This window comes from Narcine bancroftii, chromosome 1 (assembly GCF_036971445.1).
Source record: "Narcine bancroftii isolate sNarBan1 chromosome 1, sNarBan1.hap1, whole genome shotgun sequence".
NCBI lineage: Eukaryota > Metazoa > Chordata > Chondrichthyes > Torpediniformes > Narcinidae > Narcine > Narcine bancroftii.
In genome coordinates, this window is record NC_091469.1 from 234,358,613 (window position 1) to 234,377,299 (window position 18,687).

Below are 18,687 nucleotides of genomic sequence, written 5' to 3' on the forward strand. Positions count from 1 at the left end.
TCTTTCCACTCACATTCCACTTTAAATATTCCCTATCCCATGGGTGCTCTGTGATTGGTAAGGGATTGTTTAAGGTGGGATGTGGGTGGAAAGAAAAAGATTGAAAACCCCTGTTTTAATTGTATCTAATTGACTTGTTATATGCACGGTTTCATAACTCCAAAGGAAATGGGCCAATCACAATTTTTCCTCAAGCAAAATATTTCAGTAACAATTGGGTCTAGAGCAGTGATTCTCCACCTTCCCTTCCCACTCACATAACACTTTAAGCAATCCCTTACTTATCATGGAGCACCGATGGCATAGGGAATACTTAAAGTAGTATGTGAGTGGAAAGAAAAAGGTTGAGAACCACTGAATTAGGGCTTCTCAAAGGGAACTGGATAGGCACTCAAGGAAAAGTAAGTAGTAGTACAATGGAGAATTTGATTTGGTTCTGATTCCCTTCCCATAAGACATAATAGATTCAATACATCATGCAACATCTTTTGTATGAGAACAATATTTATGATTCTACACACAGTACAACTTTGTCACTAGCTTTATTTATAATGTTTTATCAGATGAACAAATAAATTTGCTTTATTTCTAAAGCTATTGTTTAGAACTAAGGATATTATTTCAAATAAGCCTTTCATTCATACCTGTAAGATTATACTGTTTGTTGTCATGACAGAGCACAATATTTTAAGTAAAATATCAAACTTCTGGAGTGAAAATTTCACCAAATGTATGACAAGCTGTAAAAACACATCCCCCATTTTCACCAAATATCCAGAGGCAAAAAGATTATACGTTCACTGCTGAATATTAAATTTGGAATAAAATAATGCAAGTATATGTTGACATATACTATATAGCTTAGTGAATAGAATATACTCAGTTAAATGACAGGGTCACAATTAGACCAGCAAGAAGCCATTTTATCTTGGATTGTGCTGAGTTAGCCAAGACAACAGTTTGTGCTAAGATCAAACCAAGCATCCTGGTTATAGAGGGAATAAAATGGACAGAGTTCTAGAGCAACCTCTCATGAAAAAAGGTAGATATCAGGTACACAGCAAATTGGTTTGCACATACTCTATGAGTAATTGTTTGCCAAAAAACAAGAAAACTAAAAAATGGCATCACAGAAAAATACTGCAATTATACCAATTCCCTAACTGGATTACTAAACTGTGGTTGCAGATCTCATTGTACTATTTGGGACACACCCAAGCAAGTTACTTCCCATCAATTTTTAAAATATTGTTTATCTGACAGTAATGCAATAACTGCAATAATACACAATTTCTACATACAAACTGTTAGATATATGACACAAAATAATATTTTCTGCTAAAATAAACATGTTGAATAGGCTGGAGGTTGAGAACCACTGCCCTAACACAAAGCCTAGACCTTAACATGGATGACTAGAATCTACAGATAAAACAGCAAATTCAGAGCTCCTAATTAGTCTCGGATTTGTCCATGGTAGATATCGTTTTCGTCAGATCATTTTAGTAGGCAAGCAGCTAAAAAGATGTAGATAAGCAAACCTCTTTACTTCCTGCAGAACCAGGAAGTGACCTTGATCAAAATCATGTGGGAGCCAAGCCATCACAATCCACTGTGAAGGCCACAAGTAGGTGTATGGTTAATGAAGGAGCAAACAAAAAAAAAAATTCTATAGCAAAGGGCAAAAATATGGGTAGCAAAAAACATTACTTTCTTTGATCAAACAATGTTATTTTTGATTTTTAAAAAATGACCAGATTAAATCATCTCAAAATTTCAGCTACTGAATCGATGAAAGATCAAAAATACCATTCAGCTTCAGTTATTTTAACAATGAGATAGACCATTTATATACCTAAAAATATATTTGCAAGCTTGCACTTTCTGGTAAATACAATTTACCTTTCCAAATTATTTCACTAAATTACATTAATTTCACCTACACTTGTAGATGTATAAATTATGCTTCCAACAGACACTTCGTACATACTATAAAAATGCACCAATGTCCATTAGGTTATGATTATTTAGACTCCTGTCCACATGGCCACAAATTACAGTTTGTTTTCTCTAATTTCTAAAATAAAGTTCAGAGGTTAAAAGATTTCATAAATCTGCATGGCAAACGTTTGCCGAAGACCCAAGTTGCAAAAAATTTAAAAATAATGTGACATTAATCAGAGACCTGACTACCATTAGTTACCATTTCAGCCCATTCATTCCAATTGAATATTCCATCTTTTAGAATCAAATGGATGAGATGACATTGCCTGATACATTTTGAAAATGCATTACAGCATCATCTGCATCTCAAAAATGGCATTGGCCTTCTCACCTCTCAACTTTGTAATTTCCACATCAGTTTGGAGGCCACAAATCCTTTCACATTGCTAAAATCATTTCATTCCAAAGCAGCCACAAACATAGCACATTCCTCCCAGTTCTGCACCTCATCTACTCCATAACAACCATCAACTACAGTGCATGTCCTACCAGACTGATGCAGAAATTACAAAACCTCTTTCCCAGTTCTGAGAAAAAGGTTTTTGATGTGAAACCTCAATACTATTTCCTTTCCTCCTTTCTACCTGTCTGGTTGAGAGTTTTCAGCATTTGTTTAGACAAAATACATAATATCCCCCCCATCTACTCCAAAAAAACACTAGAAGGGAAAAAAGACTTTCAACATCTACAGGTCACTTTCATTTGGAACCATAATCTAGAATTTTGGATGCTTTTTTAAAAAAAAATGCATCAAACTCTCTAAATAGTTCAGTACTAAATGCAATTCCTCACATTACATTAAATCAGAAACAATAAAATGAGAAAATTCAATTCCTACTAGTCTCTGGTGAATTGGATATAGTGGACAGTGGAGCCATGATTAAGCTCAGTAATTCCAAGTGGGAAAGACAGGTCACTTCTGCAGGCTGTTACGATCAATCAAGAGAACAGGTTTAGGTTACAATGACCACAACTACTGCATCATGAGTGAGGTTTGCATTAGGCAAATCTGCACTATAGGGAGGGGGCACTCAAGGTTTTTCATAACACAAAATGTAATATCTTGCACATGTCAAAAAAAAAAACCAATTTGAAAAAAGTTGATTTACCTACTTTTTTCTCCGCACAACTTTAAAAGAAAATATATACAGAGGATGGTGTCTAGAATAGACTGTTGGAGGAAATGGTTCAAGCAAGTACTATGGCAATTTTTTTTTTTTTAAAATGGGACAGATTCATGGATGGAATGGGTTTCGAGAGATAAAGGCCAAAAACAGGCAGGTGGGACAAGTGTGAGTGGGTCTTTTTGACCAGCATGGTAACGCAGGACCAATGGGCTTTTTTCCACCCTGCACAATCCAAATTCACGATTTCATTATGTATTGCATTTTTTTGAGGGGGTTATCTGTTAAATTCCAAGAGTGAGTTTCCATAACCTGCACAGTCAAAAGATGGCCGCCTATATATGATACAGGAAAAAGATGGAGAGCAACTGGCACACCACCACCTCTTAAAAGGTGAAATCATTATAGAAGACACTCTCTGCAAAACTATTTCATTATTAAAGAGTACAGGACCTGTTTCAATCCGCATTTACTCTTAAAAGGTGAAATCATTATAGAAGACACTCTCTGCAAAACTATTTCATTATTAAAGAGTACAGAATCCGTTTCAATCCGTATTTACTCTTAAAAGGTGAAATCATTACAGAAGACACTCTCTGCAAAACTATTTCATTATTAAAGAGTACAGGATCCGTTTCAATCCGTATTTACTCTTAAAAGGTGAAATCATTACAGAAGACACTCTGCAAAACTATTTCATTATTAAAGAGTACAGGATCCGTTTCAATCCGTATTTACTCTTAAAAGGTGAAATCATTACAGAAGACACTCTCTGCAAAACTATTTCATTATTAAAGAGTACAGGATCCGTTTCAATCCGTATTTACTCTTAAAAGGTGAAATCATTACAGAAGACACTCTCTGCAAAACTATTTCATTATTAAAGAGTACAGGATCCGTTTCAATCCGTATTTACTCTTAAAAGGTGAAATCATTACAGAAGACACTCTGCAAAACTATTTCATTATTAAAGAGTACAGGATCCGTTTCAATCCGTATTTACTCTTAAAAGGTGAAATCATTACAGAAGACACTCTCTGCAAAACTATTTCATTATTAAAGAGTACAGGATCCGTTTCAATCCGCATTTACTCCCAGAATGATAACGACTCAATACACCCGAGTTCAACATCCTGCCAAATTATTCCAGTAAGAGACACATTTCCTTGATGATGTGTGGGCCATTTCCACCTCAGATCTTGAATTCATACAGGAACAAAGCATCTCCTCGATTAGACGCGAAAAGATCAACTTGTGGTTTTAAAAGAGATGTTTAAAAAAAAACTTCAAAGATGAGAATAAAGCGGATGTCACTCACGAGATATAAGCAGGGTAAACGAATCCGATCAAGTTGCAAAGTAAGGATGCTCCATGGCCGAGCACGAGGTAAATGGAAATTAATGCGATGGAGGCTGCAAGACAAACAGGTCCATTATAACACAAAGGCACAAGGACGGCCCTTTCCCAACAGCCAAAGGGCGGAGGCAGAATCTGGAATAAAGAGCCTGTTTTCCCAGCTGATGTTAGCAGCTCCGAGAGTAATTTTTACACAACGTATCTTTCCACTCTGACCTAGCAAGTAAAAGGTAACGCTGGCACCTACGGGGTATAAAGCAAGGACCCTCACCGGCTCGGACTTGCACCCAAAATATACAGGACACCTCTGTAAGAACTCAGTGCTCTCCCCACGCCGGCGGCCCACATACATCCACATTTCCACAAGGTTTTACTTTAAACGCTGGCTCCCGCTAGGTTAGGTGGGGGGAGGGGCATTATTAGACACCGTGCCCGGATTGCCCTGCCCTGCCCTGCCCTGCCCGGCCCTGCCCGGCCCGGCCCTGCGCTCGCTCACCCACCCAACGCGAGGTAAGTTCTCTTCACCCCCGTCTTGCTCTCGATTTTGCCCAGCACGTCGGACAGTAGGTTCTTCTCCTTGAGGAAACTGTCCAGCCGCTGCAGAATGGACGCTGCCATGACTTCCCACCGGGGACACTCGCTCAGGGTTCCAAGAAGAGCGAGCGGGCCGGAAGATCCGCAGCAACCAAGGCGGGGCGCGGCGGCCGTGGACGTCACAATGGGAGGGCGGGATGAGGGAGCGCGCGACGCACTCTCAGTGAGCGCATGCTCCATGAGTTCGGCGTCCACCTTCGTCGAGGTGTGGTGCCCCCCCCCCCCCCCGATGATTCGGAGACGCATCCTCCGCCATTTGGTCACTTCTGGAGCTTTATTTCTGCTTATTGACTATCTGGGGTGGGGGAATGGCTTGGAACAACTTGCTTCCTTTGCCGGGCCAGTTTAAGGGTCCGCCTTGAAAGTATGTTGTGGCAACCATTTGAGCGAGGGTCGTAGAAGAGCAAGAAGAAGTTTGTCATTGCTATGTTTTGTTAGGTAGGTTTCAAACTCTGCTACCATGTCAACTGGATGCTACTGAAGGTGTTAAAGTCAAACAAAATTTAAAAAATGCATGATTTCCATTTGAACAACCCTAAAATCCTTCTCCGCCCTACGGATAGATTTGTGGGAGGACGTTCCAACATCTCATTCCCTCGGGTACCACGTTGATGGAAGTAGTGATGTAGTTATGCATTCAACAACTGATGCGAAAAGGTAGATGTCACCCTCTGGCCATCGGCTTCCCAAGGACAAGGGTAGTATTCTCTCCCAGGCGCAACCAACCGATTAAGACCGAATGCACAGTTTTGCTCTAGGGCCCATTTTGAGAAGGCAGCACAAGGCAAACATCTCTTCAAACTCTTTTGTGGGAATGAGAAGCCTCATTGTGTGGTAGTAATAGACAGAATGTCAGATTTCCAATTTTTGCTTACAGAGGAATAAGAGACCACTTCTGCTGACCTACAAAAGGGTTTTTTTTTAAAAGTTGCAGAAGAAATACTGCACTCAATTCTACTGACCCATGAAAAGGGTTTGAATTGCAGAAGAAGGCCCTCATCTAAACAGGACATTTCTTTGAAGCACCTGGAACAAGGGTTTTCGTGAGTTAATCAACCTTCTGTCATCCCGGCCTCATTCACCCACTTCATGAACTGCTCCTTCCATCTCAGTGCGCGTCTCAACCATTTAAGGTCTGCATGCCTCAACCATCGAAAGCCTGCGTGTTGCATCATTCTCAAACCCACATGTCATCACCGAATTTCTGAACCTTGAGCTTGGAGCTGCCTTTCAAGAATTGAGTCTTGAGCTGTGGTGGTTTGGGGTATTCCACACACACCAATATATTCGCGTATTGTTAGAGTTTAAGTTAGGTAATTGTATATACATTTAGTTAAGATAAGTTAGTTAAATATGTTATACAATTGTTGATTAATGTTATTTTAAATATAATTTAAAATGTTATTTTAAATATAACACCATCTAAGCTAAACTTTATCACTGTTGTCATGTACATAACACTCACTCCCTCTGCCTTCCCCTATCGCCCCTTCACCTTCTTGCCTCCTCCCTCTTTCTTTCTCTCATTCTTTCTCTTTTTACTATCTCTCTTATTTCTGTCTCTTTCTCCCTCATTCTTTGTTTTTCTCATTCTTTCACACTTTCTCCCTTTCTCTCTTTATCACTCTCTTCATTCTCTCACTCTCCCTTCTATCTCTTTCTCAATTATTTCTCTCCCTTCTTTCACATTGCCTTCCCATTCTCCACCTTTCCCCTAACTTCCCCTCCCCCCCCCCTCCACCTATCATTTTCTATTTATGTGCTTTGAGGTGGCCAGAATACTCGAATGTAAAGCTGCCTAAAATACCCGAATGTGGCTGTCAGGAGGCCACCTGAAAGTGGAGAAACTGGCCCTGAGGAGCACTTACCTAACCCTCCTCGGGGAGGTATATTCTCCAGCTCAGAGCGCTCCCCATAGGTACCGAAAACAGCAAGGCAAAGTGGTTAGCAGCTTTCAGGTACCTAGCAGTGGGCGGACTGTTGACAGTCAGCTGGTGAGCCGCTGTTAGTCACCCTCTCCGCTGGCGACACCTACCCTCCCTGCTGTGGAATGGGGACAGTGTGGAACAAGAGTCCCCGGTGCTGAAACCTACCCCCCCCCCCCCCCCCCCAGCTGGTGACACCTACCATCCCTGCTTCCTGACAGTCCACTGGCGCGGGACTACAGGGCTGGAGCAGCTGGCACAGGACTTCGGGCCCCTGATGTCCCACGCCGGCCGCTCCAGCCCTGTAGTCCCGCGCTGGCCACAATTTGGTGTCAGTTTATAGAGAATGAGGGAGGTTTGTTAGTTGCAGTTAACTTTCATATTGATTTTTGCATTCTGGAGAGAGTTCTACACAAGCATCTCTCAACCTTTGCGTCCTTAAACCTGATAAACCAAAATCCGCAGAAATTCTGTCATAAATTATCATTGATCAAGAGGAAAGGATACATCAATAGGGAGCAATGCACAGAGATACTGTCCTTGTGAAAACAAAACAACAGTTGTTTTCTGGACAACAAAGTTTATTTCTTTTCCATTATTTTCATGTAGTGCTGCTACAAGATGCTCCATAAACAAGCCGTGAATACAGCCACAGGATCCGGCATTCGTTTGGATGCGGTTCTCCTTCAGCCGGCACGTTCAGGTGATAGAAAGATGACTTCTCCGCAGCCACCTGAACATCCCAGCTTCACTCCCCCAGCCGCGTCTGCCGGTGCATTATCTGCATCCGAGCACCTGAAAGCGGCTTTTGTCTCTTTCTGTTCCTCTCTCTCTTCCTTTCTACCTCTCTCTCTTTCTTTTTTCTCTCGCTCTTTATCTCACTTTCCTTCTCAATCTCTTAACTTCTTTTGCTTTCCTTCTCTTTATTTCACTCTTTCACTCTCTTTTGCTTTTCTTTCTCACTTTACCTCCCTCTTTCTATCTCTCTCACTTAATCTTCCTCTCCGTCTCTCTCTCTCTCTTCCTCTACCTCTCCCTATCTCTCACTCTCTTTTTTCTCTTGCTCTTTCTCCTTTTTTTTCCTCTTTCCCCTTCTCTCTTGGTTTTCTTCTCGCTTCTCTCTATTTTTCTCTCATTCTCTATCTTTTTCTCTCGCTCTTTCACCCTCACTCTCTCTTCTCACTCTCTTTATATCTTTCTCTCTTGTTCTTTCTTTTGCTCTTTCTCCCTTTCTTTCTTCCTCTTTCTTACCTTTCTGTCTCTTTTTCTCTTTCGCTGTCCCTCCCTTTTTTCTTTCTCTCTTTATTTCCCTCTCTATTCTCTTCCTCTATTTTTCTCTTTTTTCTTTCTCCTCTCTTGTTCTTTCTTTTTCTTTATTTCACTATTTCTCTGAGTGCTTTGTTTTCCCTCTTTCTTTATCTATCTTTCTCTCTATCACTCTCTCCCTTTCTATATCCTCTCTTTCTTTTTTGTCTCTCACTCTCCCTCTCTCTTTCCCATAGGCATATCTAGGGTATGGTATCCAAGGCACATGCTTTTGGTGCTACTGTCCACCTTGCCTACCCAATATCAAACTCCCAAGTCCTCAGCCCAGAAAGAATTATATGACAAAAGAACTTTGACAAATGGGTGACAGTCTGGAGTTCTTTAATGTCACTGTCACATTTTGCTTTTTGATGGAAACAAGCCAGTGTCTGTGTCAGACAAGTTGAATTGATTTGTGTGATACACTGCTGCAGCAGGAAGCAGACACAAAACTCGAGAAAGACTGTACAACAGGCTTTATTCAGTTCAAAGTCTTTCAGAAAGCCACCTGAAAGTGGAGAACCCGGCCCCGAGGAGCACTTACCTAACCCTCCTCGGGGAGGTGTATTCTCTGGCTCAGAGTGCTCCCCATAGGCACCGAAAGCAGCAAGGCAAAGCAACTCTGCTATAGTGGTAGCTGTACTGGTGGCTCCCGAGTGACTGCCTCGGGAGGGAGCGGCTCAGGATTATATCCCGAAAGGTTGATTGACAGGTAGCTGGGTGGAGTTAGGTCTATTCAGGTCGGCTAATTGACAGCCGACCAGGTGTGATCTGTCCTCTGGTGATCTTCCTGCAGGTACAGAGATCGCCCCCTGCAGTAGGCTAGTGGTGTTTCACCACATTCACCCCCTTCTTTAAAATTGTCCCGGGGGAGGGGGGGGGGGTGGCTGTTTAGCGACATTCTTAGGTAGTGTATGTGTATTTACAGGTTTAAATGGTCCGACGGCTGGCGGAGTGTCTGTGAGCATTGCAGGGTTGGCTCCTGGTCAAAGGTCAGAGAGGGCGTGCTGGGTGTCTGAGGGCTAGATGGGGCAGCTAGGGTGGGCGCGTAGTGGTTGGCATGGCGCAGCGTGGTGGGGTGGCCGGGGCAGCCTGGATCGGCGTGTGTGAGGTGTTGGAAGGGCGAGGGAGGAAGGTCGTCCCCCGCGGTGTGAGTGTGCAAAGAGTGTTCGAGATGGGGAAGAAGCATCAGGCCAACATGATCCTGGGGCAGAGGAGGCTGCTGTGTCAAGGTGGGTGGTCCTGCTGAGGCCAGATCCCTGGTTGAGATGGTGTCCTCCCGGCCATTGGGGTACCTGACATAGGCGTGGTTGGCGTGTAAGGAGGAACACCTGCTCAACCAGGGGGTTGGCCTTGTGGGCTCGTGTGTGTTTACACAAGAGCACCGGTCCTGGAGACGCGAGCTATGCTGTGAGGGAGATTCCAGTTGCTGATCTCCTGGGGAATGAAAACAGGCTTTTGTTGGGGGGGGGGGGTCTCGTTGGTAGCCATGCACAGGGGTGACCTGATGGCGTGGAGCACCTTCAGGGAGGATGTCCTGCCAGTAGTCCACAGACCAGCCTTTTGACTTAAGGGCCAGGAGGATTGCCTTCCAGATCACCCTGTTTTTGCGCTCCACTTGCCCATTGCCCCTCGGGTTGTAGCTAGTCGTGCGATGCCCCTTGCTGTCAGGTACTGGCGCAGCTCCACACTCATGAAGCTGGACCCCCTGTGGATGAAAATGGGGTAGCCGAACAGAGTGAAGATCTGTGTCAATGCCCTGATGATGGTGCATGGTATGGCAAAGGGAAAACAGGAGTACTTATCTATCACTGTGAGGAAATAGACGTTCCGGTTCGTGGAAGTCAGGGGGCCCTTGAGGTCAATACTGAGGCGTTTGAAGGGCCAGGTGGCCTTCACAATGTGGGCCTGGGGTAGGCAGAAGAAACGAGGCTTGCATTCCATGCAGACTTGGCATGCTTCAGTCATCGTCCGGACTTCCTGGATGGTGTTTGGGAGGTTCCAAGAATTAATGAAATGATAGAGGCTTGTAACGCCCAGATGGCAGAGACATTCGTGGAGTGCCTGCAGCTGGTTGGCCTAGGCTGACACACAGGTCCGGTAAAGGGCGTCGGGGGAGTCGTTGAATTTCCCCAGTTGGTATTGGATGTCATAGCTGAATGTTGCTAGCTTGACTCTCCAGCGCAAGATCTTGTTGTTTTTGATCTTGCCTTTGTGGGTGGTGCTGAACATGAACGCCACTGCATGCTGGTCGGTGAGGAGGTTGAACCTCCTGCCTGCCAGGTAGTGATGCCAATGGCGGACCTCTTCCATGATCACTTGGGCCTCCTTTTCAATGGCGGAGTGCCCGAGCTCGGAACCATGGAGGGTTCTTGAGAAGGTGACGGTCTCCCCTCCTGGTTGAGGGTGGCAGCGATGGCTACATCGGAGGCATCACACTCCACTTGGAATGGGGAGTCCTCATCCACTGCGATGTCCTGCCTGATGCAGGTAAAGGCTGCCTGAGTCTTGGATAGGAGGGGAAAGGTGGTGGCCTGGGCCAGTGGGCGGACCTTGTCTGAGAAGTGGGGAACGCACTGGGAGTAGTAAGAAAAGAGGCTGAGGCACCTGCAGAGCGCCTTGAGGTGTGTGGGAGGGGTAACTCCATTAATGGGCGCATGCACTCTGGATCAGGGTTGATACACCATGTGCTACGATATACCCCAGGATGGCGAGGTGGGTGGTGTTGAATACACACTTCTCTTTGTTGTAAGTGAGGTTCAGCTCCTCGGCCATCCGAAGAAATCTCTCCAGGTTGGCATCATGGTCCTGCTGGCCGTGGCCGCAGATGGTGACATTGTCCAGATATGGGAAGGTTGCTCTCAGCTTGTGCCAGTCTACCATGTGGTCCATTTTGTGCTGGAAGATAAAGACCCCCATTAGTGACCCAGAATGGAACTCGGCGGAACTGGTAGAGACGCCTGGCTGCCTCGAAGGCATTGTAGGGCTTGTCCCGCACATGGATCAGGAGCTGATGATAGGCTGACTTCAGGTCATTTGTGGAGAAGACCCTGTAGCGGGCTATCTCATTGACCATGTTGGCTATCCTGGGTAAGGGGTGTAGGCATCCAGCTGGGTGTACCGGTTAATGGTCTGACTGTAGTTTATGACCATTTTCTGTTTGCTGTCCCATTTGATCACAAGGATTTGGGCTCTCCATAGGCTGGTGCTGGATTCTATGATTCTATGACGCCCTCCACCAGGAGCCGCTTTAATTAATTCTCTATTGGCTGCGCAATAGTGCCTGCTTCTGGCTGCTTTCGATTTGCAGTCTGGTGTGAGGTAGGAGAAGAGGACGGGAGGGGTGATGTGCAGTGTGGAGAGGCCACAGGTGGGCTGGGCTGGTTGGACTGCACGCATTGGAGCAGGAGTAGGGGCCCACCGAAAGTGAGGGTGATGCTCTGTAGGTGGCACTGGAAATCTAAGCCTAGGAGGACCGGGGCAGAGAGTTTGGGCATGACCAGGAGCCTGAACCTGTTGTATGTCTCCCATACAGTCAGATCAACAAAGCAGCGCCCGAGGGTTTTTATGGACCAGTCCTGGGCGGTGAAAGTGATAGCAAAGCTCGTCGGGTAGATTTTAAGTCTCAAAGTTCGAGCCACGTTCGGGTGTATGAAGTTCTTGGTGCTGCTTTTGTCCAATAGGCATTTTGTTACCTGACTGTTAATAGTAATGTCTATCATGGAACACCCAAGGCCATGTGGGATGTCTCTTTTTAGTGTAGTAGCCACTAGGACCATCTCCGTGTCCGAGTTGCTGCTCCCCAACAGTTGAGGCAAGTGGCGTGTGGTGGCATCATTCGCAGGTGTGGGGTGCATTGATGGAGGTGAGTGGTTGTCGGTGGTGTCTGCAGGCTTGGGGTGCGTCAGGAGGGTGGTCTGGTTGGCACCCATGTTGACCACGTCGTCGCCGCCCTGTTCTGGGTGGGAGGTAGAGTTGTGCGCTGGATTGGCCTGATAGGTCCAAGATGGTGGTGGTGCTTGGCTGACACAAGATGGCGGCACCCTGTGGGCGCGCGTGGTGGCAGCATGGCTGGCTCTGGCCCGTCAGTCATGCTGCCTGCTTGGGGGCGGTGATGTCATTGCGCTCGGTGTTGGAGAAAGTGACATTGTCTGTGGCGGCAGAAGTGACGTCTTCGCAGGCCTTGGCTGGCGAGGCTTTGGGTAGGGTGGCGCTCATGGTGAGCATGCGGCAGTAGTACGCGTTGGGCCCAGAAGTGGGGCTGGCAAGGAGGATGGAAGTTGCTGGGTGAGTAATGGCAGCACCCAGCCCTCACGAGGCAACGTCCGGTGGGGTAGCGAGATGATTGTAGAGGGCCGCTGAGCTGCCGTTGGGCTTCGAAAGGCATATTTTTTCATAGTGGCCTTTCTTGCCACATGCGAACAGAACTGGTTTCTCGCTGGACAGTTTTAGTGCAATCGTCGATCTGACCCACACCGGGATCCACAGTACTTACACGGGCGTGGGGCGCCTGCAGCAGTGATGCGTTCGTCTACCAGTGGTCCCTGAGTCATGGCTGCTGTCTGGGCTGTCCACGTGGAGGCTTGGGGAAGTCGTGAGTTGAAGGCTTCGGCATGGAGGACTGCAGCCTCCAAGGAGCGGACTATCTCTGGAGTAGATATTGTCTTCTAGTAACTTCTGGCGGGTGGCTCTCGAGCGCAGACCTCAAACACAGGTGTCCCTGACCAATCTCTCGACTTCCTTTTCGTTCTCCCCGGGCTCTGCCAGACATGGATGAGCTAGCTCACGCAGGGCTCCCTGGCTGCTGGGCGCAAATACTCAGGAGGTATCTGGCGTAGACCATGTTCGTTGGGGGCTTGTACATGGACTCCAGGGTAGCCATCACTTCCAGGTACTGTGTACAGTCTTTGAGGGCCTGAAAGGCACGGGGACCCAACTTCTTGCGGAGCACCACAAGCTTCTGATCCATGTTTACCATGTCGGAGTGTGCCTGGATAACTGCCTCGACTGCGTGTCTCCAGATTTCGAAGTGTGCTTGTATTTCCGGGTGGCAAGGGTCGATCTCTAGGCTCCCGATGGTTTGGAGCTTTTCCACAGCAGGTCTAAATTTTTAGCTGAATAAATTGTGATGCACTGCTGCAGCAGTAAAGAGACACAAAACTTGAGAAAGACTGCACAACAGGCTTTATTCAGTTAAAATTCTCTGCTACAGTGGTAGCTGTACTGGTGGCTCCCGAGTGACTGCCTCGGGAGGGGCCGGCTCAGGATTATGTCCCGGGTGGGTGGAGTTAGGTCTATTCAGGTCGGCTATTTGACAGCTAGCCAGGTGAGGTCTGTCCTCCGGTGATCTTCCTGCAGGTACAGAGATCGCCTCCTGCAGTAAGCTGGTGGTGTATCACCACAATTTGTAAATGGACATTTAAAAGACCCTGGAAGCTTGTAATCTCATTGTAAAGCTAATTCTAGCCATGAACAGATCAACAAGCACTAGATAAAACAAAGACTTGTGTGGCAGGGCTCCTCAGTGATTGTGCAGCTCCTCACTTGCTTGTGAAGCACATTTATTTGTACATATTTGTAAATATAATTGTCATCAATATTGTCTATTATATAAAATAAAATATTAATTTAGTTTGAAAAGAGCCACGGTTGAATATGTGTCTGTTCTTAAAAGGCTATTAGAACAGATTGCAGACTATCAAAAAATCCATGCCTGGAGTTAAACTGCAAAGCAACTGCCCCATGCCCATCATCTAGCTCGCAATGCCCGACTGCCTCAGCCTTGCTGTCACTGATCCCTACCTAGCCCCATCCATCACCCCCCTCCGCAATCTAACTCCAGACGCCTGACTGCTCCAGGATTGAGTTGTGTATTGCTATATGTTTGGCACACTTTTCAATTTAAGAGTGGAAAATTTGCCAAATGTATAACTTTTAAAATAAAGCGATGGAGCTGATGGAGTTAAGGGAGATGCTGTAGATGATGGAGTTGATGGAGATGATAGAGATGGTGGAAGTGGCGATGGAGCTGGAGATGCTCGATGAAGGGGACGACAATGATTGAGATGGTGCAGATGGAGATGCAGGTGATGCAGATGGAGAAGGAAATGATGGATATTATGAAAATGATGGAGTTGCTGGAGATGGAGATGAAGACAATGGAAATGAAGATAGAACTGATGGAGATGATGGGCATGGAGAAGATCGTGATGATGACCGAGATGGAGATATCTTTCAGTTGGCTGCTCGTGGGGTAACAACAGCAATATAATTCTCCTGCTTACGTTACAGCTCTTCCATCTACCTAGTTCTTTATTATTTGCCTTTCTTCCTTCTACCTAGACTCACACTGAAATGGCTGCGAAGTAAATTTGGGAAAAAAGTACCAACGAATCTGACTATGGAAACTATCATTGAGATACTGAATCAACACAGACAGATGATAACCGATGATCTTAAAGAAGTTTTGGGTCATATTAACACTAAACATGACCAAGTCCAAAAACTAACCGATTCTAAATAAATTAGTAGAAGAACCGACTCGGGACGGTGTAATACTGGATCTCCTGTTAGGGAATGAGCTAGGTCAAGTATCAGACATTAATGTTGGAGATCCAATTGGGTCCAGTGATCATAATTCTGTTAGTTTTAAGGTAGTTTTAGGGAAGAGCAAGGAGGGGCCTAAAGTTGAGGTTCTGGATTGGAGAAGAGCAAATTTCGAAGGAATTAAGAAGGGATTTGGGGAGTATTGAGTGGGATATTTTCAAGTAAGGATGTAAATGAAAAATGGAGGATATTCAAAAAAGAAATTTTGAGGGTACAGAGTAGATATGTCCCAGTGAGGATCAAAGGAAAGGCTGGAAGTCATAGGGAGGCTTTGTTTTTGAGGAATATTGGAAATTTGGTTAGGAGAAAAAGGGAGGTATAAAGAGCAGGGAGCTGAGAATTTGAAGGAGGACTACAAGGAGTGTAGAAGGAATTTTAAGAAATAAATTAGAAAGGCCAAAAAAAAGGCACAAAGAGGCTTTGGCAGACAGAGTAAAAATAAATCCAAAGGGTTTCTATAGGTACATTAAAAGTAAAAGATAAGTGAGGGATAAAATTGGACCCCTTTTAGATAGCGAGGGTAGGCTGAGTGAGAAGTCAGAGGAAATGGGGGAACTTTTGAATGATTTCTTTGCCTCGGTATTCACTAGGGAAAAAAATATTGAACCAGTTGAAGTAAAGAAAAATAATGGGGAGGTCATGAAGCATACAAGGATAACTGAGGAGGTAGTGATGGCTGTGTTGAAAAAGATAAAGGTGGATTAATCTCCGGGACCAGACAAAATATTCCCAAGGACACTCAGGGAGGCTTGTGGACAGATAGTGGGGCCATTAACAGAGATATTTAGGATGTCACTGGCCATGGGAGTAGTGCCAAAGGATTGGAGGGTGGTGCATGTGGTTCCGATGTTTAAGAAAGGGTCCAAATGTAAACCTGGGAATTATAGGCCCGTGAGTCTGACATCTGTGGTGGGCAAGTTGATGGAAAGTGTTCTGAGGGATGGTATTTACAAATATTTGGAGGTACAGGGATTGATAGGGAGTAATCAGCATGGTTTTGTCAGGGGTAGATCATGCTTTACAAACTTGATTGAGTTTTTCGAGGGGGTTACAAAAATGGTTGATGAAGGGAAAGCTGTGGATGTTGTCTATTTAGACTTTAGTAAAGCTTTTGACAAAGTTCCCCACAGGAGGTTAGGAAAATAGGTGGAGACATTAGGTATAAATAAGGAGGTAGTGAAATGGATTCAGCAATGGTTGGATGGGAGGTGTCAGAGAGTAGTGGTAGAAAATTGTTTGTCCAATTGGAGGCCGGTGACTAGTGGAGTTCCTCAGGGATCGGTTCTGGGTCCACTATTGTTTGTTATATATATTAACGATCTGGAAGTAGGGGTGGAGAATTGGATAAGCAAGTTTGCGAATGATACAAAGATTGGTGGTGTTGTGGATTGTGAGGAAGATTACCGTAGATTAAAAGGTGATTTAGGAAGGCTGGAGGTGTGGGCTGAGAAATGGCTGATGGAATTTAATACAGATAAGTGTGAGGTGTTACATTTTGGAAAGGCAAATCTAAATAGGTCATATGCATTAAATGGTAGGCTATTGAGATGTGCAGAGCAACAAAGGGATTTAGGAGTTATGGTAAATAGTACCCTCAAGGCTGATACTCAGGTAGATGGTGTGGTGAAGAAGGCATTTGAAATGTTGGCCTTCTTAAATCGGAGTATTGAATTCAAGAGTAGGGAGGTTATGATGAAATTGTACAAGGCATTGGTGAGGCCAAATTTGGAGTACTGTATACAGTTTTGGTCACCAAATTATAGGAAAGATATAAACAAAATAGAGAGAGTGCAGAGAAGGTTCACAAGAATGTTGACAGGATTTCAAGGTTTGAGTTACAGGGAAAGGTTGTGCAGACTGGGACTTTTTTCTCTGGAGTGTAGAAGATTGAGGGGGGACTTGATAGAGGTGTTTAAGATTTTAAAAGGGACAGACAGAGTAAATGTGGATAGGCTTTTTCAATTAAGAGTGGGGGAGATTCAAACTAGAGGGCATGGTTTAAGATTGAAGGGGGAAAATTATAAGGGGAACATGAGGGGAAATTTCTTTACGCAAAGGGTGTTAGGGATGTGGAATGAGCTTCCGGCAGACGTGGTTGAGGCGGGATCATTGGTTACATTTAAGGAAAGACTGGATAGTTACATGGAGAGGAGAAGACTGGAGGGGTATGGACCGGGTGCTGGTCAGTGGGACTAGGAGGGTGGGGATTTGTTACGGCATGGACTAGTATGGCCGAACTGGCCTGTTCTGTGCTGTAAGTGGTTATATATGGTTAACATGATGAACGTTTGACAACTGTTGAACAGGAATTGAGCAACTTAACTGAACCTGTCGATGATATGGATAATACATGCTCCAGATTAAGTGACAGTAATAAGAAAAAAAAAGAGACCAAAAATAATTGATCTACAAGTTTTGAAAATAATTAAGAAAGGACCCCAAATAGAAAGAAAGTTAAGGACCATTGCAGTAGTAGAACACCTAATTTTTTTTCTAGAGAAAGACATGCCATCACATCTGACAACCGTTGAGTATGAGTGGAAGCATCTTTCCATCTCAGCAAAATGGTCCTTCTAGCATTGAGAGAAGCAAAATCCACTACAAGGATTGCAAAACAGTCAAGATTAAATCCATTGCCTAACTTACATCAAAAATAGCACTGAAAGGACTAGGAATCAAATTAATATTACGAACTAACGATAAATTTCAAAATACCCCTTGCCAAAAATTAAAAGAGAGAAGGGCATAACCAAAATATATGAATCAAGGTACCTTCCTCAGTTATGCATTAATCACATTTAGAAGAAATATTGGGATAAAATTTAGCTAACTGAACCTTGGAAATGAGTGCCCAATGGACTATTTTAAATTGTATTAATGAATGCCTAGCACAAATGAAGATGAGTGAACACATTTCAAAATAGAATTTTATGTAGTTTTGGCAAATGGTTGTTGAAATTCTTGTTCCCATACTTTATTAATATTGCCCAGGGAACTATCCCTACATCTAAGAAGTAATGAAGAGCAGAAAGCATTCCTTTATTATTAGGTTTAAAATTATATAATTCCCAAATAAGATTCACATCTTAGTCCTGGGGGATCTTCAACTTTAAAGAAGTTAAAAAGATCTCAATCTGTAAATAATGAAAAAAATGATGTTTGGGTATTGCTTATTTTTTTATTGCTTCTTTTGAACAATTATCTATTAAATTTAAAATACACTATCTTTAATTTTAAACATTAATTTTGAGCCTCATCCTCTGGTTGCTCTTTTTGATACAATTGGAGAGGATGATATTCTTTTAACTCCAATTAAATGTCATACATTTGCATCTCTTTTGCATCTCTCCTGGCCAGATGTGCAATATTGTTTAGATGAAAGGATGGTGCCCTGCTCACTCATGCTCAATGACTGAGGGACATTATGTCCTGTTTAAATTTAAAGATATATTATTCAATTAATAATTCAAGTAAAGATTTCAAATGTTGTGGGGACCATTGTTGAATTTCTTTCATAACCTCTAGATATATTATTTTCAAATTTTAATATTTGCCACTTCATTTCATGAGCAAAGTACATATTTTCTTTAGTCACTCACCTTGGGTTAGGGGGATAGGGATTAGAATCATGCTGTATGTGGAAAATTTTTTTTCTTCTTGATGTAATTTTGAATTATGATTGTGTTATATGTGCTTTATAGTTTTCTGAATTATGTAATTTGTCATTTTTCATTAATAATATGCATTCCATAAATGTCTTGTGTGTACATGGT

The 18,687-nt window shown here is 43.9% G+C and overlaps 1 protein-coding gene across 1 annotated transcript in view; it reads right to left on the bottom strand.

The window, feature by feature from the left end:
* The window catches only part of reep5 (receptor accessory protein 5), a 51,056-nt gene extending 45,862 nt beyond the window's left edge, over positions 1-5,194 (bottom strand). Inside the window, exons 1-2 of the mRNA XM_069892905.1 lie at positions 4,985-5,194; positions 4,447-4,540 (exon numbers count right to left, since the gene is read on the bottom strand). Of these exons, the coding sequence (XP_069749006.1) occupies positions 4,447-4,540; positions 4,985-5,102 (212 nt within the window). The 5' untranslated portion in view covers positions 5,103-5,194. The remainder of the gene's footprint in view (positions 1-4,446; positions 4,541-4,984) is intronic.
* Positions 5,195-18,687: the final 13,493 nt, after the last annotated feature.